The following is a 24206-nucleotide window of genomic DNA, read 5'->3' on the forward strand; positions in this document are numbered from 1 at the left end:
TAACTTCAGCAAGAGGGGCAGTCAATTCAATTAAAAGGTTGCAAACTCAAAGCTGATCAAAGGAAATACTTTTTCACACAACAAGATGCAGAATGTTGCTGAGGCCAAGAACTTAGCAAATGACTGGACATATGTGTGAATAACAATAGACGGAGTTATCATAATCAGTGATAAAAAATTTGGAAGGCATATTTAAACCTCATGGTTCAGGGCTTAAGCAATCTCTGACTTTTAGAGTATGTCTACACAGTAGCTGGGAGTGTGCTTCCCAGCCTGGGTAGAAAGACATGCACTACCTCTGCTCAAGCTAGTTTGTTAAACCTATCAGAATGACAGTAGCAGCAGAGGTGGCAGCTCTGGCTTGTTACCCAAGTACCAGCCTGTCCAGGGGATACATACTTGGGTGGCTAAGCCATGCCACTGCTGCCACTACACTGGTATTTTTAGCATGCTAGCCTGAGCAGGGCTAGTGCATGTCTGTCTACACAGCTGCTGTGTAGACATACCCTTAGAGATAAGGATGAGACCTAGTCTATGGCGGCGGGGGGCAGATTATCCCACATTTGCTTGAAATAAGGTTTTTACACCTTCTGAAACATCTGCTGTTGGGCATTGGACTAGATGGATCTCAGATCTGATCCATATGGCAGTTCCAAGGTCCCTATGTTTAAGCATGTTGGAAACTACTTTGCAGTCTCTGGGTGAAATCCTGGCCCTCATTGGAGTCAATAGGTTTTTCACCAGTGATTACAATTGGGCCAGGATTTCACCCTCTGTATTTGGGGTCTCACACTGCGAGATCACTATTTCCAGCACTAGGCTTGAGAAAGAGACATAATTAAAAATAATAAATAAATAGCCTTTCACAGTTTATTCATGATGATAAATGCTTCTTAGCATTGACATGCTGTAAACGGTTGGGCTGAGAAAAAGTGGCTCAGTTTCCCTCTAAGTATCTAGACAAAATGCCTCTGCCTTCGTCATTCCTCGACCTGACATGATTTTAAACATCAATATACACTTACTCATTTGGATAGTTTTTATTATGAACTGGATGGGATTAGAGGGGGCAATTAAGGAGTCTTTTTCTGTATTGGGGGGGGAAGAATGCCCAAATCCTCTTGCCCAAGTGCACAGCCTGGGTTCTATGCTGTATGTTAGTGAGGTCCATGAGGTTGGGAGGGAGATAGCATTCTCCCTTCCAAGTCAGTAATGGTATGTCTACACTGCAGTTAGACACCCGTGGCTGGCGCCTGCCAGCTAACTTGGGCTACAGGGCTATTTAATTGCAGTGTAGCCATTCCACTAGGCTTCACTCTCATCAAGCCAACCTTAATCCTACCGTGTGATCTAGGCACAGTGCCCATCCACAAACATGCGGTGCAGAGCCAGGATGTGGTGTCCTTTGAATCCTACCTCTTGCTCAGTTGAACTGCATGCAAGGCCTTCCGAGGCCTTTCCTTCATAGCGTGTAAAATACCATATAAAAGCCCATTGGGTGACTCATTTACATTAATGCTATATCCCTCTAATGGTGTGTTTCTGACACACATTTTCATTTGACTTTGTTCAATATAAAGATAATTATTTGGGGCATCTTGATAGCCTGTAATCACAGCATCATGTAGCCCAGAGGTGGTCAAACTACGGCCCGCGGGCCACATCCGGCCCACAGGACCCTCCTGCCCGGTCCCTGAGCTCCTGGCCCAGGAGGCTAGCCCCTGGCCCTTCCCCCGCTGTCCCCCCTCCCCCACTGCTTCAGCGTGCTGCGCTGCTGGAAACCCCATGTGGCCCTCAGGCCAAAAAGTTTGCCCGCCCCGATATAGCCGATAATCACCACAAGTGGTCATGGCATAACACTTATTATTCTGCAACACATAAAAGCAGCACTTTTAATCAAACTGAACACAAGAAGAGAAGATAATTTGTTAGAGCCCTTTTTAAAAAATATATCCAGAAAAAGATGACTGGCTAAGTCAGGTGAGAAAACAGTTACTCTGGTAATAAGCACCGTAGAAATGTCTATAAATAAATAAACAAAGTGAGAAGATTTACAATATTACTCATACTTTTTGCACCCATTTTTTAATGTTCATGACATTAACAACCGTTAATCTTTAGTTAGGGTTACAGAAAACACAGTTTTCAGTAATGAAGGACTATTGAGATTTGATAAGGAGAAAAAAACATGGTGGTTGCCAAGGCTACAGGGTTTTCATTGAGGACCTCATCCTGCAAACATCTGTGCATCTGACTGATGTTACTCATGTGAAGAGTCCCACTGAGTTCAAATTCATTTACTAACAGGCTAGATTTTAGTGTTTCTGTGGGCAATGGGCTTGCATTCTGTGCCTAAATTTTTGCAGTCAGAGGTGGCAGAACTTAAGAGCGGAATACAGATAAGCTAGGAAATGACTGGAGCCCCTATGCTGTGATCCTGGGTGCAGGAGTTTGAAAGGATTTAAAACAAATGTAAATGACCCGTATGAACCCAATACTTGTTTGTAATGAAAGGGCCTCCCTTAGGATAACACTGGAAAGTTCAAGTAGAAATAAATGTTTACTAGCCTGGGACTTGGTGGTGTAATAAACACTTCAAGTGCTTTGTGTACACTTACAGTTCAAGGGCCTATCCTGGAAATATTTGCTCACATTAGTCATTTTATTCATAGGATTTGTCCCATTGAACTCAGTGTTTAAACTTAAACAGTATTTAAACAGTGTTTAAGTATGACTCTGCCCATTGCTCCTACTTAGCTCTAATTCCAAGAGGTAGGTAATATACAAGCAATTGGCTGATACCAAAACTAAGTAACCATGGGATTTCATTATGGAACTCTTCCTCTTTCAACCCTCAATTCCCGCGCTATTGTTTGCTACTCACACTCACTGTGTCATGTCTTAAATTGTTCTAGAGGGCACCTGGTATGCTTCTGAGCCCCATATAAATAACAACCATCATTATTTTGTCTCATGCGAGTTCATGTCTGCAATTGCTGGGAAGAGCAGGACTTAATTTGCTAAGCTCTCTTTAGAGAAACTCTGATAGCCTGCCAAGCTGGGAGCAGCACCCTGAGAGTACCCAGTTCACTCCCCAGCTATATTTGAACTATGATTTGCTCGCTAAGGAAGACAGACCCACCCAGCACTGGAGGTGTCTAAAAACATTAAGGCAAAGTCCTGAGGTTCTTACTCAGTTTTGAATCAGACAAGTTATTACACCCACACTCCCATCCAAATGCTAGCAGGAGTTTGCCCAAATAAGGACTCAGTGAGAACAGGGACTGATCTTTCTCCCAGGATCCATGTGTAAAGAGGATCCTTAATCATATAGAAGGGGGAAGTGTTGCCTTCCATGGCATCATCTCCTCAGACCCTACAGAAAGCAGAAAGGGAGGGGTTGAGCTAGAGGTGGAAAGGAGAGGCACTACATACGTGACTAATCTATCTCCCCCCACACATCCATCCTGGCAACCACAGGGCATCCTTTGTAAAGCCCCCACAGCCTAAGGTTGCATTAACTTTTGTGCGGAGCCCTACTACACTGTGGAACCCCCTGGAAGGTTGCTGTGGGCAGGGAAAACCCTGTGCTTGGGGCCACAGGTGCTGGAACTAGGGCTGTTGGGGGTGCTGCTGCACTCCCTGGGTTGAAGTGGTTTCCACTATATACAGGGTTTACAGTTTGGTTCAATGACTCTCAGCACCCCTGCTATACAAATTGTTCCAGCACCCTTGTATGGGGCAAGAGTTGCATGGGTGTGGCAGCACAAAAGGCCCTGATTTCCACTGAGACCAGTGCATACCTCAGAGAATCCACAGGTTGTGTGTGTTGAACTACTGCCATCCTGAAAGGGGGTCAAAGCCCACCCTCACCCCCAATAGAGTTATCCCATGCAAACCCATATACAGGTTTTCTGTGCTGGGAAATAACCTGGCCCCAAGGATTTGACCCTAAATATTGTTAGTTTCCTCCGGTAAGTAAAGGATATTGAATTATATCTTGTAAAAATCCAAAGTCATTACGCTTGGCACCCCAGGTCCAGAGATTGTTTGCTGCTGATTCAATTTATATCAATTCAACGTCACCATGTATTTGATTACCCTTAGTATGTTAGATTATTGGTTTCAACAAAACCTCTGTTCAGAAAAATGTTCATTAAAAAAAAAGTTTGAGAGAGAATTTTAGTGCTCATGAAAAATGTCTGTCATCCCTGGAGACTGAAATTTTCTGCCTACAGAACAGGGGCAGCACGTTGCATGACAGTGAGAGCCCCCCTGCACTGTCCCATCCCGGAGCCTAAAAGTTTTATCTGGGAGCCAGCACCTCTAAAGATGAGGGAGCACATCAGTCTCCTCTGGCCCATTCAGTCTTTGGCCTCTTTGCTGAGACAGTCACCAAATGCCAAAGTATGGCATGTTTTCTGATGTAGTCACCGATCTGCTGGGAACTGGGCTGAGACCATAAAATAAATATTATGTAAGACACAGATCAACTAACAATAATTTTTGGTCACTTCCAGACCAAGCTGGAATTGGACCAGCAAAGGTGAAAGATTCTGTTCCACTAATGATCCCCTGTATTCCAGCTGTCACCCCCACTGCTACCACTCCATTGGGGGTTTTACCTCAATAAGAACTGCAAGGGTTTGGTCCTAGGAGACTATTTCACAGATATGACAGTCTGCATTTGTGGTTAGCTAGAGAAAACAAACTATATTAGAGGAGTTTAAAACAAAATGTACAACTGTCTTTTTAAATTAAATATACAATAATCAGATTATATATACAAAGTTCTTAGAGTCAAAAACTCAGCATGGGAAGTTATGTCAGCAGGGATTTCAGGCAAAGCAAAGGCCTTCTATCATTAAATAAGTGAGGACAAATAAACCAACAACAGAAATGAAAAATTAAAGAACATAGATATTATCCATAAGTCTCCAGTTCAGGCTCACTCCAGTCCTCTGTGACCAGACAGCTGAGAGGAAAATAGCCCATTTACAGTTTTGTGGAGAAAGAAAAGTTAGCTGCACTTTTCATGTGCATTATTCATGGAAAGGGAAAAGCCAAGTCAGGTAGCAAGTACATCTGGCCCATAAGGAACTCTAGCATGGTGATCCTACCAGAGGTCCTTTCTTGGCTCACCTTCCATTTTCTATGCTGATGTACTTCTGTGCAAGGGAAGAAGTAATGCAGCTAATAGAGTAATAAAGCAACTTCAAAAGATCCTGCACTCGTTGACGGAGAAGAGTTTCCTCCTCTTCTGTTTTCGGGCTTGATTGACTGCAGTCCGGACTGCATACTCAAATACCTGCTGCACTCCCCTGTTGCTGAGAGCAGAGCACTCCAAGTAGCCTTTAGCTCGGACCTCCCGGGCCAACCGCTTCCCATCAACTGAGCTGATGCAGGACAAATGATGGGGTCCTGCTTCCCGCTGGTCAGTCTGAGTGGCCACCACTAAAACAGGAATTCGGGGCAAATGGCTTCTGATCTCACCAATCCATTTATTCCTCAGGTTTAAAAAGGAGTTGTGGTTGGCCACTGAGTAGCACATTAACACCACGTCAGCCTGTTGGTATGAGATGGGGCGGATGCCCTTGAAGGCATCACTGCCTGCTGTGTCCCAAAGGCCTAGGCTAATCTGCACACCATCCATGAAGACATCCACCCCTGTGTTTTCATACACTGTGGGCTTGTAGGTATCAGGAAAAGTCTCAGAGGTGAAACGTACCAAGAGTGATGTTTTCCCCACGGCGGTATCTCCCACCAGCACGCACTTGATTGAATCCAGCATTTTCTCAAATTCCACCTCAAAACACCCGTTTCAACTCAGGAAGAGCAGGAGCCGTAGAGAGAGAAAGAGAGTTCTCAGGGACCTTTTGAAATAATCTCCATTCAGTAGGAATTCATCCAGATTCTTTAACTTCTCAAGACCCGAGAGTTTCACTTGAGTACAAAATCCCCTTCTCTCCCACACAACTGTGTGATGCTATCAGTCAAATGCTTCAGTGAGTAAAACGAGCTTCCTGAAAGAGAAAAAATAAAATGTAACATTCATAAACCATCTTTGTTATAATCCAGTGAAAATGCATCATTTATTGTAAATTTCTCTGGACATCTATTTGGGCAGTTCCAAACAGTGTTCTAATGCAGGTATTAATGTCATTCCCTCAAGCCACACAGGTAGCACCAATTGATGTAAAAAAAAATCTTTTTAGGGCAATAATCCATCTCTCTCTAGTGCAACCATTTGTTTTATTAGATACCACTCAGGTTTTTCACTCAGCAAATGGGGTAAGATTTTCAAAAATGCCTAAGTAATTTAGGAACCTAAGTCCCACTGACTTTCAATGAGACTGAGGCTCCAAGCATCTAATTCACTTTTGAACATGCAAATTAGGCTTTTTAGGCACTTTTGAAAATTTACACACCCTCTCCAGCAATGCTCTTCAAATGCAGCACATGAAAAAATGTACGCACTAATTGATTTGATTATTTAAGTAATTCAACAATCAAAGACAATATGCAACCTCTCAGATGACAATGAAGCGGAGGGAAAGCCTTTAGATATAAATCTGGTGTGACATGAACCCTTCTAGTTTTACAAATGGTGCAGTAACTACTGGGGGTGAGGGGGAAGGCTTAAAATCTCTTTGTTGCAAATCTCTTTAAAAAAACAGGCCAGAAGAGCAAACCAAATAAATATATTCTCCTTCCCAGTGGTTATATTTTGTTAACAGTTTGCAATCAATTCAAAATTTAGTTAGTTTTTAAAACTGAGTTAAAGTAGTTTCTGGCATTACACCTGCTCTTGAGACCCTTGCCAGTATTTAAGGTTTTACAATCACATTTTCCTATTGTTGTAAATGTTTCTCTCTTCCCCAATTGCTCTGCGAAAGATTCACACAAACAACACAGGGAAACTAACTGTCTGATTGTACAGGGGAAACAGTGAAACTGACTATACACTAAATGTTTTCAAATTCAGTAACTGAAAAACTAAAAAAAATAACTTTCCCTTCTTCTCTTTCTAGTCTTAGATGTTCTGAATAATAATAGTAGCTAAAAATATGAGTTTAATTGTTAAATTAACAGTGTCCCTCTAATGTGTATTTTTCATTTAAATAATTGATTTCCATTCATCCCCTTCTTTTGTTAAGAGGGGAGACACTTCTGGAGTTTATTTGTACAGACAAAAATTATCACCACACAGTAAAGGGCAGAAGAATGCTCTGTAGTTTACAATAGCCAACTCTAGTTTCAACTATCTCAGCATTCTGCTCTCCTAGCTATACATTTATAGTATATTTAGTGCTTCAACTGATTTCACAAAGGGGAAAAAAAAAAGCATCAGTTGGACTTGCAGTGCATTTAACTAGCATTGACAGTGCAATTCCCTGCTTCTATTTTATAATCAGGCAGCATCCACCCTCCTGTGGGATTGCCTGCAGCCTGGGCACCTTTCATGTATTCTGCCACATGAGCCAACCGAAAGAAAATAAACATACAAGCAATCTGACTTGTACTCAAGGGAGTATTTTATTTTATAAATGCTTCTTCAAACCCTCATTGGCAAATTTTCATACTGATTTCTTGTTACTGGTATTTAGAAGAGAGTCATTGCAACAGGCGGTATTTCTTGGTTTGCAAACACAATGTCCGTTTCCAGCCTGTACATGGTGGATTCTGAGAATTCTGATAAAGACTGAATCACACCCAGGTGCCCTCCTGTGTATCAGGAAATGAACAAGACCATGAATGAACAAATCCTCTCACGTTTGTTTGATACCACTGAGTGTCTGGTGTATAATTTACTTTTAAAACTGTGAGAAGTAACCTGTAAAAGTTTAACCCCCTCATGGGATAGACTTCACTCAGAGAAGAGAATTCCAAATAAATCAAACTAGATTTTAAAAAAATATAAATATAAGACTTGAAAAGCACACACTGGATGTGCTGTCCAATTATTTAAGCATGTTTATTGGAGTGCTGCTATACTGGAAAATTGTGTCAATATTACCATGATAAAGCCCTGTATTCCAGTGGCTTATAACTCAGATATAACCATTTGCTCCCCTATTAAAATTCAGCATAAAAAAACTCCTCTCCACAGCACAAATTTCTTTAATTCATTTTCAATCCTATTAGTCTGGTTATTTTTATTTTTATTTGAGGGGGAAAAAATAGAAGTTACCAATTCAAGATGCTTTTTGGTTTTCTCTAAACTAAAAAGTGAGACCGACAGACACATAGGGGTGGCATACAATTTGCCCTTAATCTGATTCTATTACTTTGGATATTTTGAAAATAAAATAGAATGATGGCTAATATAGTAAAAACAGACTAATGAGCCTGCTATTAAATGTTCTATTCCTGACACACACTGACTAGTACTGTCACATACAGTACTGATAAGTCCCATCAGAAAAGCATACGGCTGTTTTTAAAGTAAAGGGGGTCAAACTACAATCCATAGATAAATAAAACCAAAAGGTACCCAGCTGTGGCCATTTTTTTATTCCTCTTGAGTGGGTGTGTCCAAGGGCCCAGGAACCTCTATCCTGATCTAGATCTGGATTTATTTTAGCTATCGGCTGCAGTTTTCACTGTACCATATATTATACGCACTACATAAATGCCTATTAGATTTGGAATTTTATTCCTCTTGAGTGGGTGTGTCCAAGGGCCCAGGAACCTCTATCCTGATCTAGATCTGGATTTATTTTAGCTATCGGCTGCAGTTTTCACTGTACCATATATTATACGCACTACATAAATGCCTATTAGATTTGGAATTTTAATTACACAAAAGCCAAAAATGTCAGATGTAAAATTCTCACACAACTTTCACTGTAATTGCCAACTATCTGTGCAAAACAGTAAGGTCTTAAAAGACATGATCGCACAACATATGTGCAGCATTGCAAAATTCCACGAACATCCATGAAAGTTTACAAGAAAAGATGCAATTTAAGCATACATCAAGAATGCACAATTCATCTCCCTGACAAAGTCTTACTGTAGAAAGAGTATTAAAATTCAGTGTAAGCAGTGAAGAAAACACTACACAAGTAAAGCTAAAGCTATGCAAAAATAGTCAGTTTAAACCAAAATGAAGAATATATACTTGATGTCCTATAAAGAGTCCTGTTGGAGGGGCAGTACTAAACCTTGGTTTAAGAGCAAAAGTGGCAACACAACACACTGCATAAGCACCTGCAAGGCTAGAAAAAAATATTGCAGATTCTTTCCACTGCGTTGTATTACAGAATGTGCTAAATAATATATCACATTGCCCAGTTCTGTGTGATCACCAAATAAAAGATCCTATTAGAAATTCCTGCTGACAGGGGTAGAGTTAAGGTTGCTAAGGGAAATTTAACTCTGAATTTCCTAACCTTAATGCAGACGTAGCAGAGTTTTGCATATAATTTTAAAGAAAAAGACAAAAAGTGAGTAAAAATTTAAAATATCACGAGGGAGATTTCCCCAGGCCCGAATAGATAGACACTCCCTTTGCATTGTCTTTCAAGAGGAGCTGGTGCCTAAATGCACTTTGAGCTTTTGAAAAATTCCCTCTCCCCTCCACCCACAACAGTAAAATTAAAGAAATATTAAAAAAAACAAGCAAGCAAGGATTGATTGCAATAGGCTATAATGGAAACCTACAGAATCCTGGATCCAGTGAAGTTGATGGCAAAATTCCCATTAATTTCAATGGAGCCAGGATTTTGCTTCCTCCTGTTCCCATTCCCCCCCGCCCCATGTCTATCACTGATATGCACTGATACCACAACTGATTCATATCATCTACTGAACTAAAGGCCAGTTAATGTCCAGTACCTGCATTCATGCACATTGTAGGGAGAAGGCACAAGAAACTGCTCCTTACATGCACCACCCATGAGAGGGTTAATCACATGAGAATCTCTGAGCTCAGAGACTTCCAGGACTGTATGTAAACTCTGGCAACGCTAAGGAGAGTAGGTTACACCTCTGCACACGGAGCAGTGCAGCTAGCTGGGCAAAGAGCAGAGCAGATGTTGCTCCTTCTCCAGGAATAGTGCAGTATCCATGCTCCCAGGAGTTCCAGAGTCTGGTTGCTCCATGCACAGTGCCTCCTAGAGCTCCCGCTGGCACACTGTGCCTCCATCACACTCAATGGGAGACTGAGGCTGTTTGACACAATCAAACCATATCCGATTGATGGTATCTAGGACACACCACCCTTCTGTAGCAACAGCAGCTGCCCTGGGCCTCATCCTGTACACATGCATTGGAGTACCTTTGTTCACATCAGTAGTCAGTACATGATGCAAGTAAAGGCACAAGATTTGTTTGTGTGGTTGCAGGATCAGGCCCTCTAATGATTAATTTTACCATATATAAGGAACAGTTTATAATCTGTAATGGTTACCTAAAAAATAAGTAGAAAGACTAATGCATAAGTGACTTCTTGGAAAAATACTTAAACACTGCAAAGCCTGATGTGGTTTGTGAGTAGTACAGGAAAGTAACCAGGGCCCTGATCCTGCAGTGGACTCCACATGGGAGCAGTGGCCTCATGACACAGCGCTCCTTGCAGGATCAGGGCCTGAGTGAGTATACATCACATGAAGAACTAGCTTTACTTGTGCAGAAACAATTCCAAACACAATTGATTCAGGAACATTTATAGCTTAATGAGGCAGGTTTATCTGCTGAACTAAATGAGACTGTTTTTCAGTTTCACTAGAAATAATGCTGGCTTCTAGTTTAAAGCATAAAATGTCATCCAGTGTGGTCAAACATCTATATGAAAACACATCCCTGAGCTCAGAAAGATACATCAGGAACTCCTACATTCTAATCCTATCTTTGATACTCCTGGAGGAAATTCTGCACCACTGCAAATGTGCAGAATTTATGTCCCCTGTGGATTTCTTTGCTTCCCCGCAGAAAAATGACTTTTTGATAGGGAAGCAAAGGGAAGCCACAAGAGCGGCCTTGTAACCTCTCCACCAGTATGTTTCAGGTGCCCAGGGCAGCCGGCAGAGAGGTAAATCACTGTGGGGCAGGGGGCAAGACTGGGAAAGATCCTTCTGGTAGCTCCTATCCTGTAGCAGGCTCAGCTGCTAGTTTTGGCTGGGCTGGGGAGAACAGGACTTCCTCTTCCCCTGCACAGCATCCAGGGCCGGGTCAGACCCACCCCGATATTTCTTCCCCAACTGCAGGAAGCTCTGCAAATCCCCCCTCTCCCTGCTTCCTGCCCCCATCGCTCCTCAGCTTCAGTGGGAGCTTAGGGTTAGTCAGTGGGAGCTGCTTCCCCATCCACCCAACCACCATGCATCCAGACCCCCTCATACCCAGACCTTCTCGCTGAGCCTCACTCCCCCGCACTCCTTGCACTGTGTCAGGGTTGGGTACAATCTCACCCCTGAGTCTGTTTTCCAGGTGGGGAGCTGCACAGATCTCCACCTCTGTGCAGCCAGTGGCCTGTGTGCCCCAATGCCATGCTGGAGCCTCCACATTTATTTGACAAATAAAATTTGCAGAATTTTGCAGAATTTTAAAATATTATGCACAGAATTTTTAATTTTTTGGTGGATAATTTTTCATATTTTGGCACAGAATGTCTTCGGGGTACTTTGAAAATGATTCTGGCCTTCTCTAGACTAGGATTTGGATTAGTTAACATGTGTACAAAGAAAAGTGTAGACAAGGCCTTTAACACATGCTAGTCTGGTTGGCCAGCCAAAGTGTTTTGAAGATTAAATACAATGCATATGCTAAGTATTATCATCGTTATCCTGCAACTGCTCCTGCAACTGGAATTTATTGCCATATGCATAACTATATCTGTAACCCCTCTTGTTTTACACATATCTGAGGCTCTTAAGAGGACTAGTGAGGAAATAGCATAGCAGTGGAAATGTCTGCTTATCACATACAGCTATATATCTCCATCACTACTGATACAGCCAGAACTGTGGACTGCAGTACTAAGTGTCTGGAGGAGACTGGGTAATGGATGAGGGCTAGCTGGCTGAGAAGTCAATGCTGATTGGTTGGGGGAAGCAACCAGAAGGTATGGCAGAAATAATACTGACTCCTTTGATTGAGGATGTGGGTCTGCCATTTGTAGATCAGGTTCATAGTCTGGGGAATCTGGTTAGGCTCCCAGCTGGTATTAGAAGGACAAGTAGCTCCTACAGTTTGAATCAGGTAGTGCCTGTTTCTTTCAGATACAGACTTATGCAACTGCCATCCATGCCTCTGTCACCCCAACGTTAGAGTACTGCAATGTATGGGCTAAATCTTAAATCCATCTCGAAATTGCAACTGGTGAAGAATCCAGGACCCCACTTGGTAGGGAGGGTTTCTTTTCATGAAAATGTTAAACTAGTGATACTCAGACTGAGGTTCACGAGCCTCAAGTGGCTCTTTAATGTGCCTCCTGCGGCTCTTTGCAACACATGATATTAAACCACTGTGTGATTTAATTATTAACCAATCTAAGTTATTAACCAATCAGGGTGCTTTTATTATGTTAGTAACCAATTGTAGTTGATAAAATAATAATACTTGGTCAGTCATTTTGCTGATATATATATATATATATAAACTACATATTTCCCCTGTCATACTGTTTAAATATGAATATACAGTACTATAGTAAATTAAACAATACATTCACTACTATGGCTCTTTTGGGTAATGTTGATCACTAATTTGATCACTAATGTTGATCATTAATTTGACTCCTGAAGTCTGAGTATCACTGTGTTCATCCAATGCTCTATTATCTGCACTAACTACCTATTAGTTTGTAATTTGATTTTAAGATGTTGCTTTTGACCTGTAAAACCCTAAATGACTTACCTATCTACACTGCAGCTGGCAAGCATAATTTCCAGCACAGGTAAACAGACTCACAGTAGCTCAGCTTGAGCTATCACCTAAAACAGCAGTGTGGACTCTCCGGTGCTGGTGGCGGGTTACCTAGCCACCCCAGTCCAAGCCCGCCCAACTTCCTAAGTCCAAGCTCAGGTGGCTAGCCCAAGATGCCGCCAGTGCCGCAACGTCCACTCTGCTATTTATGGTGCTAGTTTGAGCTGAGCTAGCGTGACTCTGTTTACCTATGCTGGGAACCACATCTTCCAGCTGTAGTGTAGACATAAGACAATCTCTTTCCTCATAAAACAGCACCACAGTTGCAGTCTGTGGAAGCATTTGAGCTATGGCACCATTGGTACGAAAGAGAAGGTGGAGGTGAAGGGGATACTGCCTGAGTGTTTTCCATTAGGCCCCTTTCCAACTCTCTTCTCTCACTTGGTCCATAACAGCCTTTGTTCAATTTGTTAATCTGCAGGGCAGGCTACAAGGTCCCTCTTTCTTCCTGACCGAGCGGGAGCAGGGAGAAGGGTGAGGTTGGCAGACTATGCTAATTTAATTGGTAAGGTTTTTAAAATGTCTGTTATATTTATGTTACTGCTGGTGTAGTGTTGTTAGTGCATAATTGCCAGAATTATGATCAATTGATAGTTTATGATTAATTGTAGTTTTAAGCATTTTTAAAAGTGCTCAGAGGTTGTGATGAGCACTCTTTATACAGTTATTATACATTTAAATAAATAAATGGGAAAATACACCTTCCATGTCTTTCTGAAGTTAGGATAACAAACCACATGTGTTAAATCTTTACTTTCAAACCTTGAGAACTTCGTCTCAAAACTACATTTCTTCAGACAAGAGAAAGACACTAGTCCCAATTCAAACCTGTGAAATTTAACAAAGATTTTCAGTTTTTTAAATAAGAAAAATGGAAGGTAAAGACTTGTTTCTTTTTTAAAAAATAGAAAGCTGTCTTTTCATCACCTTCATGCAACTCAGAAACAGTCAAATGTCTTGGTGTTAAACTTCCCTAAAAATATTCACGTCTGAGACGAGCCAAAGCATGAACATTTTGAATACCTAAAATGCTTCTTCAGAAGATGTAAAGCTTGAAACTAAAAACAAGGGGGCAAGGCCAAATTTTCAGACATTTGTAACTATGTTATTATTAAATAGGCTTTTTCATGCCCTCAGTTTTGAGATTGAAATCCCCATTGCTGAGAATAGAGATTTCTACTTCAAAGAGGGTAGCATGATATGGCCCAGCAGTATTAAGGAGTAAAAATAAGAGATGAAGCCGCATACCATGATTATTTGTGTCTGATCACACTTTTGATACAACCACATCATGAAAATTAAACATGCACACCCATGAATTAAAACAACCTTAAAAGGTCAAAAAAGTCTGAGTTAAGGGCTGATATTTAGGGTTCCTGAACTATTGAAGCCAATGGGAACTATGAGTGCTGAGTACCTCTGATAATCAAGGCATGGATCAGGTGGATCCTTAAACTAGCTCATTCTCATTGTGCTTAGGTATGGCATATGGTACGAAATGTCAGATAACTCATTATTTGGGTGCCCAAGACTCAACGGTAAATGATTTTCAACACTAACCCTTGTGTGCTGCCCAAATTCATATGAGGTTAATTCTTGGAGGTGAAATTCACCCTTTACGGGGGGCAATACAAGTCCCTGATCCAACATCCTTTGAAGTCAATGGAAAGGGAACATTGTTTCACGCCCTAAGCGAGTGATGCTCACGCCTTTTACTGGTTACCTGAATAACAGTGAACTTCGTCCGTTGTGCCATGTAAAATTGTTCTGGTACACTGTATATTGGATAAAATAGCCTTTGTTTTCCATCCTCAGCTATAACACCCTTTTGTTCTTGCTGTTAAACAATTCACAAGTTTTACATCAGATGTGGCTGTATTTCAGGGGTGGATATGCATATACATATTGGCGGGGTGGTATTCTACACACATACACCCATATTTATCTATCTAAGATAGTTAATGGCCCGTATTAGTGTATGTGTATCCATCAGTGAAATACAGCTACTTCTGTGTGTGCATCTAGGTATAGATATGCACACACACACAACATACTTAAACTTATATAAACACACTCACATTATGTTCCTATTATATGTACATATTATGAAGAGACATCTTTTCATAATTAAAAATGAGCTAGGTTCCAGTCCTAAGGCCATGCCTAACTTCAGTATAATCAAACCAAAGGTCCGATCTTGTAACCATTTAGGCATGCAAATAGTCTCATTGACTTCAATTGCACTGCTTGTGTGTGAAGTTATTCACATGTATAAGGGTTTGCATCACTGGGCCCCAAACCACTTCAAATTTCTCATGACAACACATCCTACTTTAAACACAGAACTTTTTTCTTGAAGTATGAGGTAAATCATAGATAAAAGACATATCTATGGTAACATATATATTATGTAAATATTTATATAATATTTGGTAAAAACATTTTTAGCGGTTTAACTCTTTAAAATCCTTCTATCGTTTTTTATTTTACTGAATTTCAGGTATTGATTTCTCTACAGATGGGACTTATCACAAAGTCTGATGCCTTTCAGTGTTTTTGTTTGAATTTTTAATAATTTACTGGATATCTAAAGAGTGATTAACACCCATTAGGAAGTACAATGTACGTAAGTGTCCATCCCTTATGCACACAAAATGGATACAAATTTGTGTATAAAATGAATATATACCTTTATTCTGAATATGGCACTATTTGCCAACCTGGGTAGGTATATAGATGTATGCACAAATCAATCAGCATATATTTAAAAAACATGAACAACTCAATAATGAATCTATAAATTCATGTATACTAAAACACACATGGTGTGTTTTTGGTTGGTTTTAGTGCTGTTGTTTCAAGTATGGGGATGTGGGTATAAGATATGCTATGTTGAATTTGTAACTGTTTTGTGTAACAAATAACTTTTGTTAGTCTCTAAGGTACCACAAGGACTCCTCGTTGTTTTTGCTGATACAGACTAACATGGCTACCACTCTGAAATAACGTATGTTGTATTTCATAGCGAACAATTCAGGATATTGTGTTATTGCTACATTATGGTGAACATTTATTAGTTAGAGAAAAAATATTTTCCTCTATTTCATGTCTGAAGTTATGTGTTGATTTTTAACGGGGCAAAGGTAAAATTGAGTGAGCTGTAGAAATTTGGGTGGGGTGGTGAATGATGAATGATTCATTATGTCAAGGTAGTAAGGAACCGACTACATACTTTAACCGTGTATTTCCAGAATTGCCAATGTCCACAGTTTCTGTCCTGTGTGTATGGTAGGAAGGTATAAAATCTTTACTTAGATGTTAGCTGTAGTAAGTGGTATCCCCCTTTTGAACCTAACTATCAATTACAGGTTTTGTGTGGCAATATGTCTGTACCTAGTTAGCAAATCACTTTATAAAGCACTTTGTGGATGGAAGGTTATAATAATTATTCCTGCATTTGGTGGTTTAACCTATTTAACCCTTTAATTTGTTTTCTACTTTTTTGTATTTAATTTATATGTGGCTACCTTGCAAGGTCTATTCGAAAATCCAGTCTTCATGTACTTTATACTGTGCAGTTGTAAAATTGGTATAAAAGCATATTTATGGAATACACTGGAAAGGCTCCTTTCTCACATTCATAGCTTCCCTAGGAATGCTTTATTTTAACAAAAGAAATTAAATACAAAAGTATGTATAAATGTCACTGAAGTCATCTTTCCTACTCACACGGAGTCACAATGAAGTCAATGACTCTCCAACTGGGTGCAGGAACCCGTGAGCACGGATCTTATTTCAGGGTCAGGGCTGCAGTTATGACCAAAAAAAATAAATAAAGGGAATGCCCCAGCCTTAACAAGCTGTCATGCTTGTATTTATTTAATTTATTTTTGAAGTAGCACCTGTTGTACACAGAGGGTCAGATTTACATTGATGTATATGCTGTGCAAACCATGGTGTAAGTCTTTTTGGAATCTGGCCTGAGAACGCCTGCTTTATTAGCTCTCTCTGATTTCTGTGCAACCTTAACATCCTATCACTTTTATATAAAAAGTGTAATATTACAAGCAGCATTGGACCATATGGAATAGTTTCAGAAGAAGAAAAAAAACCTCAAGAGTGGATTTTCCAACTTCTCTCCACTTCCAAAAATAGATACTCCTTCTTTTCTCATCCCGCAATACAGTTTTGTCGGACCTCATTTTAGATTCTTAAAGCTGGAATGTCTTTTTTCATCGAGTGAATAGATAATACATATTACCAGGCCGGGGTAGACTTTGGCAAAGTATTTCTGTTCTCTGAGGGTGGTCAGGAACTTTTTAAAGTTTTTCTTTACTGGCAAAGTCTTAGCACATTTTGCATGAAATCAGCCATTTATATGAAAAAGAGACATTTTTATTGGCAATATGGCTGAATGCCACATTTTGGACTTGTATACCAACATTTGCAAAATTTGGTTTATTTGACTCAGGGGGCTTGGTCCAAGCCCATCTGGAAGTTTTATAACATTCTCCCATTCAGCATTAAAGCCTTATTGAAACATAAGTGAATTTTCAAATCTGGTTTTAGTTTGATAATAATGAAACATCCCATCTTGAAAAGCTTTTGTTTAAATTTATTTTATAACACGCCTTTGTAAAAAGAGGAAATCAAAAATATGAATGTGATTAAAAGAAGACGGTATAAATTATTCAGTATACCATACACTGTTGGAAGTAATTTGATATAATGGCCACACACTGCCAGTTTTTGACAACTTTTTAAGCATAACCATTGTAAATGGAAAAATCCAAAGTGCAATTTATCCATATTTCTGCTTATCCCCAAACTGACTTTCATCAGAAGGGAAAACATTTGCCTTTCTTATTAAAGTGAAAGATTTCAGGACTTTTCAAAGCCCATGGATATGAAAGACAAGAAAAAAATACCTTTAACTAACTACGGCCCTGGTTGCATGAAGAGAATCAGCCTTATTTTAAGTAGACAGGGGTAACCTTCAAAATCAAATCAATATCACTTGTGAGACGTGAAAAAATCAACAAATGTTACCACTAGCTCAAATTGGGTGAATTTCACCTATTTTAGATTAATTTTCAACCTTGCAAACGTGTGTATTGAAAACAGTATCACGCATTACCATTAACCACAATATTAATTCTGGCTTCTGCTGGAAGATAAGGTGTTCTTTCTCTTCCCATCTATGTCGGGTCTTTCCCACACGGTGTGTCATCAGTGGTGCCCCTTTGGGAAACCCCCAAAACCAACAACAGCATCAGTTTTGGTTTTTAACATTTTTAAATGTTTGATCTATTTTACCTATTTTACTGACCCATGTGGATAAAAATATGTTTCTTGAGTTCAATTCCACTCTCATCACATATGAATTTACAACTGCCATTGACTCCTGTGGGGGTTGGACAGAAGTATCAGAGGGCAAAATAGGGTCCTTTGCGCAAAAGGTATGTTTGCCTATATATATTAAGACATAGGTAATTAGGAAAGGTAACCTAATCTGTGATAATTTATGCCACTGGTTATCCCTTTTTTCTTTTGGACATACAAACAGATAAAATCTTTGGTGAAATTCTGCTCTTAGTTCCATTGGTGCAGTAACATTAATATCAATAGGGGTATTCTGATATAACTGAGAGCAGAATCTCTCAATTGCCCTTCCTTTCTCTGGTGAGAGATACATTTTAGACCTGATTAGGCAGCTGCTTTGTACAAGTGGTTCCCATTGTTCATACTTAGCAGCTGCATAACCAGAGCCTTTGGCTCCATATTATTCTCCTCTCAACACAGATTAGAGCTCATTTGTTTGTTGGGGAGTCTGTTGGTTTTTCAGTGAACATTAGAAATTAAGCACAATTAAATTATACTAAATATATATGAAAATATGTTTAATTTTATGTGGAAGGGGTGATGGCAAGTCATGGACCTCAAATTTGTTGTATGTTTCCAATACATAGAGGTATCGGCGCAATATTTTAAAATGTGTTCTCAGTGGTGAGTTTGACAGGGTAATAGCCACTCTCCCTTTCTTTATGGCTAGGTGGGAGAAGGATCCCAAAACTATTTTCTGATATTTTTATGGGGTCATGGCATCGTGATGTTTGAGAACCACTGTTTAAAAGATCCAGCTGGAGCTAATCAAAAAATTAAAAACTTACTTTTGTGAAAAACTCTGAAAAGTCAAAGTTATTTTCATTCGTAATTGTTGAAACAGACTCATTTTTAGTGTATTAGAAATTGTTCATGATTTTCATTCCTTTTTCCACAAATTCTTTTTAAACAAAAACATTACTGAAAAGGTTATTGAAGGTTTTCATTTAATGGTAAACAAAAAATTGCAACAACTTTTTACATAATGTTTTCATTATTTTTAACTATAAAAAAACCATGAACTTTTTGCAACAAAAGAAATATTTCTTTTTCAAAGGCCATTTTTCAGCTAACCACATTGTCAATGAAAAATTACAGCCAGCTCTAGATCCATGAAGTGAGAGACAGGCTAATGTCTTGATCTCCACATGCCTTTGTGACCTTTATATTGGTTACTATATTGTACACTATACATGGGGCTACCTGGAAAGACCAGTCAGAAGGTTCCACTAGTGCAGATATAGCAGATCTCTTGCTTTGCAAGATTGGTCACAGGGAGCTCATTACATCTCTAGTTCTATTGGTTTCCGGTTTGCTTCGGGGTGTAATGCAAAATGTTCATTTAGGCCTTTAAAGGTCTATGGTTTAGTCCTATCTACCCAAGAGATTGACTCTCTGCTGTCCACCACTGTGATAGCTGAGATCAGTTGATGCTCTCTTGAGGTTTCCGTAACTGCGGGCTGCTTCAAGGGTGTTTTCATTGGAGGGCATTTTACCCTAGAACTCACTTCCCACATTGGTCTAACAGAGCCAGAATTTGTTGAACTTCAGCACATAGTGTAAAACCCATCTCTCTACTCATGATTTTCCTGATAAGGTTGGTCAGACCCTTAAGAATGTCTCTGGGAAGGTCATGTCTACACTGTAGCTGCTACAGCAGCACAGCCAAGCACTGCAGAGGTGCTGCTGTAGTGTAGATGCTTCCTACATCGACGGCAGGGGTTTTCCATTGATATAGTTAAGCCATCTCTATGAGAGGTGGTTGCCAGATCTATGAAAGAACTCTTCAGTTGACCTACCCACGTCCACACTGGGGGTTAGATCAATCTAACTATGGTGTTCAGGGTGCAAAATTTTTCACAGCCCTGAGCGATGTAGCTAAGTCAATCTAATTTTTAAATGTAGACCAGGTCCAGTGGCTGGGGACGTAGACTTAAATTTATGCTATTACTCTGGCAGATGGACATGTGAGGCGTGTCCTCTGATGCAGCTAATCATTGGCAGAAAAAAGTTAAATGTTTGAAGCCTGATTCTCATTTATACTATGGCCACTTTATAGTGTACAGGGTGAAGAAGCCTTAAAATGGGCATAAATTACACTTATACCAAATTTAAGGCAACTTGGTATTAACAGACAGTGTAAACTGGTCTTAGTGTAAATGAGACTCAGGCCCATATTTTACAATTTAATGGTTAATAAGCTCAGAGGCTTAGACAATGGGTGGAGGTCATTTATAAATACATAAAAGATATAAACACATAAATGTCTAATTTTCCCATTGTACAGCTTCTATTCTAGTGAGTGTAAAACCCTAAAGTAAATTCAGCCAGTTCCTCCTTCCATGGGTATTTCTTGCTGTAGGAAGTAAACTCACGTAAGCCTTCCTATAACTTTAATTCTGCCCAAAGTCTAAACAGTAGATATATGCCGAGTCCCTGCCTCTTTAATGAAATTGGATTAAATTATGTGACACGTATTTAAGACATTCTTTGATGGATGAGATTCAATCACATTTTTAAATCACTTTCACATTTATGGTAACATCAAAAGTTAGATTAATTTATTTGTATAAAAATTCTTTTAGATTTTTTATAAATGTAAACTACTACACAATCTAATGCAAAGTTCCACCTTATTTCTACAGCAGTAGAAGTCAGGCATATACTAGGTACAGCAAAAAGCAGGCAGATCAGTCCAGTAAGGATCGTCTAGCCTTTTTTATCCTACCTTTCCGCTCTGAAAATATTTTCCTTAAGACAAATTTGTGTTAAAGATGGCCTCTTCCAGATGGTCACACCCACATTCCTATGCCATGTACTAATGGAAATAGCACTGAAAGAGGAGGATAGGAAAATTAAGAATTACATTCAGATTTTTACGGATACCTGAGAGAAATCTAGACCTGGCTGTGTCTGATGGATATTATGTGATCTAGCACCCTTAGACTCTGTCCTTATCCACTTCTTACATTAGCTACCTTTCATTGGCAAGGTGACCATTATTGAATAGCTTATACATTTGGAGGAGCAGCCTCTGAAAACAGAAGCTTGAAATGCATGTGTATATCTAGGTCTATATGTATATACACACCACTGCATATGTAACCAGACCATGTGTCGTGAAAATAACGTACTTGTTCAATAGAAAAGTAGCATTGAGAAGGAAGAGGAGAATTGTGTTTGTGGCCATTTAGAAGGCAAGTTAAGGATTTCATTCTCAACACAAAGAGGTGAAAAATCATTAGGATCCTAGCTGGACCAGGGTTCAACTGAAACTAGGAATGGAGCTGAAGAAATTAGCAAATTAAAAACCTTTTAATACTAACTTCAGTTAATAAAACATTAACATTTCACCTCTTTGAAAAAATTATTATGAAACAATTCTCATTCTAAATGTATATTATGAAAATAAAACAATAAATTTTCCCCTCAGTGACAGTTTATTTCGCAAACAAGGGATGGGATCCTCCTTTCATTTGCACCAGGTTTACGCATGTATAACTCCATTGACTTCAGTAGAGTTATTCATGATCTACACTACTGTCAATTAGATCAGAATCAGACCCAGGATTTTTAGATTTTTTTATTTTCTATATTTTTACGTAAATCGATTAATATATAAAGTTACTGGTACGTTCAACCTCACTTACGTCCTCCCTTTATAATGGGTCATTTTAGGCTGAAGTACCAAAAAAACCCTTAAAACACAATCAAAAATCCAGGGACAGCAGCGTGTTCTTTTTATGCTGAAGTAGAAAATAAGAATAAAGTATAATAAAAAATCCAAGGGAAGTACACAAGGGGGACTAGGTTGTCTTTTAATATGATATCACAATAAGGAATGTTCTATTTTGTATAAAAATTGAAAGTATTTGTAGTTTTCAAATCAAGTTTTGTAAGATGAGACAATGGTGACAGCTAAAAACACTAATCTTGATTTAAAATTAGGGTGACCAGATAACAAGTGTGAAAAATTGGGACATGGGGTAGGGGGGGTAATAGTTGCCTATGTAAGAAAAAGCTCCAAATATCAGGACTGTCCCTATAAAATCGGGACATCTGGTCACCCTATTTAAAATATAAATATTTATATTAAGACACTTGGGGGGAGGGGGCAAAAATTCACTAGACACAGGATGTTGAACATGGCTCTTGAAAATAAATGTTACGGAAGTCAAGTACTCTTAGTGCAAGTGGAGGGTAAAGAAGAAAACTGGAGCTCTATGGTTTTTGTTTTTCCAATAGAATTTTTCTTGCTGGATTAACAGTAAATTTTCTTTTTTCATAAAAGGGGTTGGGGAGAGGAGAGGAAAAAAGAAAAGAGAATTACATACCTTCCAAATAAGCCCGGTGTAAGAGACTGAGTTTAGTTCATCTGGTGATGGGGCAGCAGAGACAGACATAATGTGATGAAAAATAAGCGAGTGGTTTAGTTCAAGTCAGCTTCCTGAAGAGTTCTCAGCTCTGCCTGTGTGGGTTTTGCTGTGGGTTTGTGTGTCCTATTCTCTCTGTGATGACTCCAGAACGTACATGTAAAACCTACTCAGAGAGGGGGAGGGGGCACAGCAAGGCCCTGATGCATAAAGATTTCTCTGCAGCTTGCTGTTTCCACAGCCACCTCCATTCTGTTGCTGCTGCTATTAACATGGGGACACCACAGCCCGCTCACCAGCAACCAGTTAAAGGAAGAGCAGTTCAACAACTGCCCACGAGTCTGGTCTATAATTCAATCTTCCATCGGTTTAACAAGTAATTTATTTACTCACAGACTTGGGTCGAAATAGCTATATTGATTTTAATTCACGCCATTGAACATTTTGGTTCCAGTCTGTGAGTAGACCAGCCCTAAAAAGTGCAATTGTAAATCGAACAGGTGCAAAACAGTGTAGACACTCTTAAATTGATTTAAACCTTGTTTTATAGGGATTTGGCTTAATTCAGTTAGGAAATGAATTAAGCTACATTGACTGATGAATTTCCACACTTGTTTTTGTCATATCTAATTAAATTGTGTTTAAAAATACTCCTTTAGACAAATCAGTGCAACCCTGAGTCAAGGCCTAAATCACAAAAGGGAAAGAGGGACTGATTTAGCTGAACGATGTGCTGCTTTCTTTCCCTTAGGCTCTGTCTTGACAGGTTAAAAGGGTCCATTTTCAGTTGTGTTAGTTCAGTTGAGTTAGCTTAACATGATTGAAAAGCCCCTTTAAGACTCAGGCCTTGTCTACATGGGAAAGGTTTTTTGGTATACCCTAAAACGGGTTCTCACAACAAATTTTGGTGGCCTCAAGAGAGTGGCCACCAACTCTTCCTGGTGGTCGCTCTGACAAGTTTTGCTAAAATACTTAATTAACCTTAGGAACACAAATAAATATGCACATACACATGTCCAAACCATTGTAATTTCTTTATGTTTTTATGTAGGGGTTTTTGTGCAGACTCAATAATAAAAATTACGTACAGTTGCATTTTGGTGCCCCTAGCTTCCGCTGCCTCCCCCAGCCCCTCACGGATTCCCCCCAGCCCCTGCTGCCTCCCTTAACCCCCCACAGATCCCACCACATCACCCCAATATCAGCTAAAACAAAAAACTCCTCATGGTCCCCCCAGACTCCCGAGATTCCACTGCTTCCTTCCCCAATTGCCCTGAACTCCCTTCCGCGGTCTCACACCCCAGGCTCACCCCTTTTCTTGCCTCTTGACCATAGCACGCTGTAAGGTTGGCCCTGCTGAAGCTTGACCGCCCTGGGCTGAAGTCCTGAGCCGGAGCCCCACGGCTGGAGCCCAGAGTCCCACCACCCTGAGGAGCTGAAGCCCAAAACCTGCCATCAGTACCCTGTGGCTGAATGGGGGTGGGAGCTGAAGCCTGCTTCCAGAGCCTCTGGCTGAAGCCAGGG

The 24206-nt window shown here is 39.9% G+C and overlaps 1 protein-coding gene across 2 annotated transcripts; it reads right to left on the reverse strand.

Annotated features, from left to right (window-relative positions):
- Positions 1–2066: 2066 nt before the first annotated feature.
- RHOH (ras homolog family member H) lies at positions 2067–22930 on the reverse strand. Of its 2 annotated transcripts, XM_073342219.1 has the most exons (3): positions 22644–22930; positions 21038–21142; positions 2067–6023 (listed from the first exon to the last, which is right to left on the reverse strand). In XM_073342219.1, exon 3 carries the CDS (start codon positions 5789–5791, stop codon positions 5216–5218), a length of 576 nt encoding a protein of 191 aa, XP_073198320.1. In that variant the 5' UTR covers positions 5792–6023; positions 21038–21142; positions 22644–22930; the 3' UTR covers positions 2067–5215. The 2 variants fall into 2 exon arrangements, with proteins under 2 accessions (XP_073198320.1, XP_073198321.1); XM_073342220.1 differs by lacking the exon at positions 21038–21142.
- Between the last annotated feature and the right edge of the window lie 1276 nt (positions 22931–24206).

The sequence above is a fragment of the Lepidochelys kempii genome, chromosome 4, assembly GCF_965140285.1.
Source record: "Lepidochelys kempii isolate rLepKem1 chromosome 4, rLepKem1.hap1, whole genome shotgun sequence".
NCBI classification, from domain to species: domain Eukaryota; kingdom Metazoa; phylum Chordata; order Testudines; family Cheloniidae; genus Lepidochelys; species Lepidochelys kempii.

Bases quoted from the DNA above. Each gene is read 5' to 3' on its own strand.
- RHOH (XM_073342220.1), bottom strand. From the start codon at position 5,791: ATGCTGGATTCAATCAAGTGCGTGCTGGTGGGAGATACCGCCGTGGGG.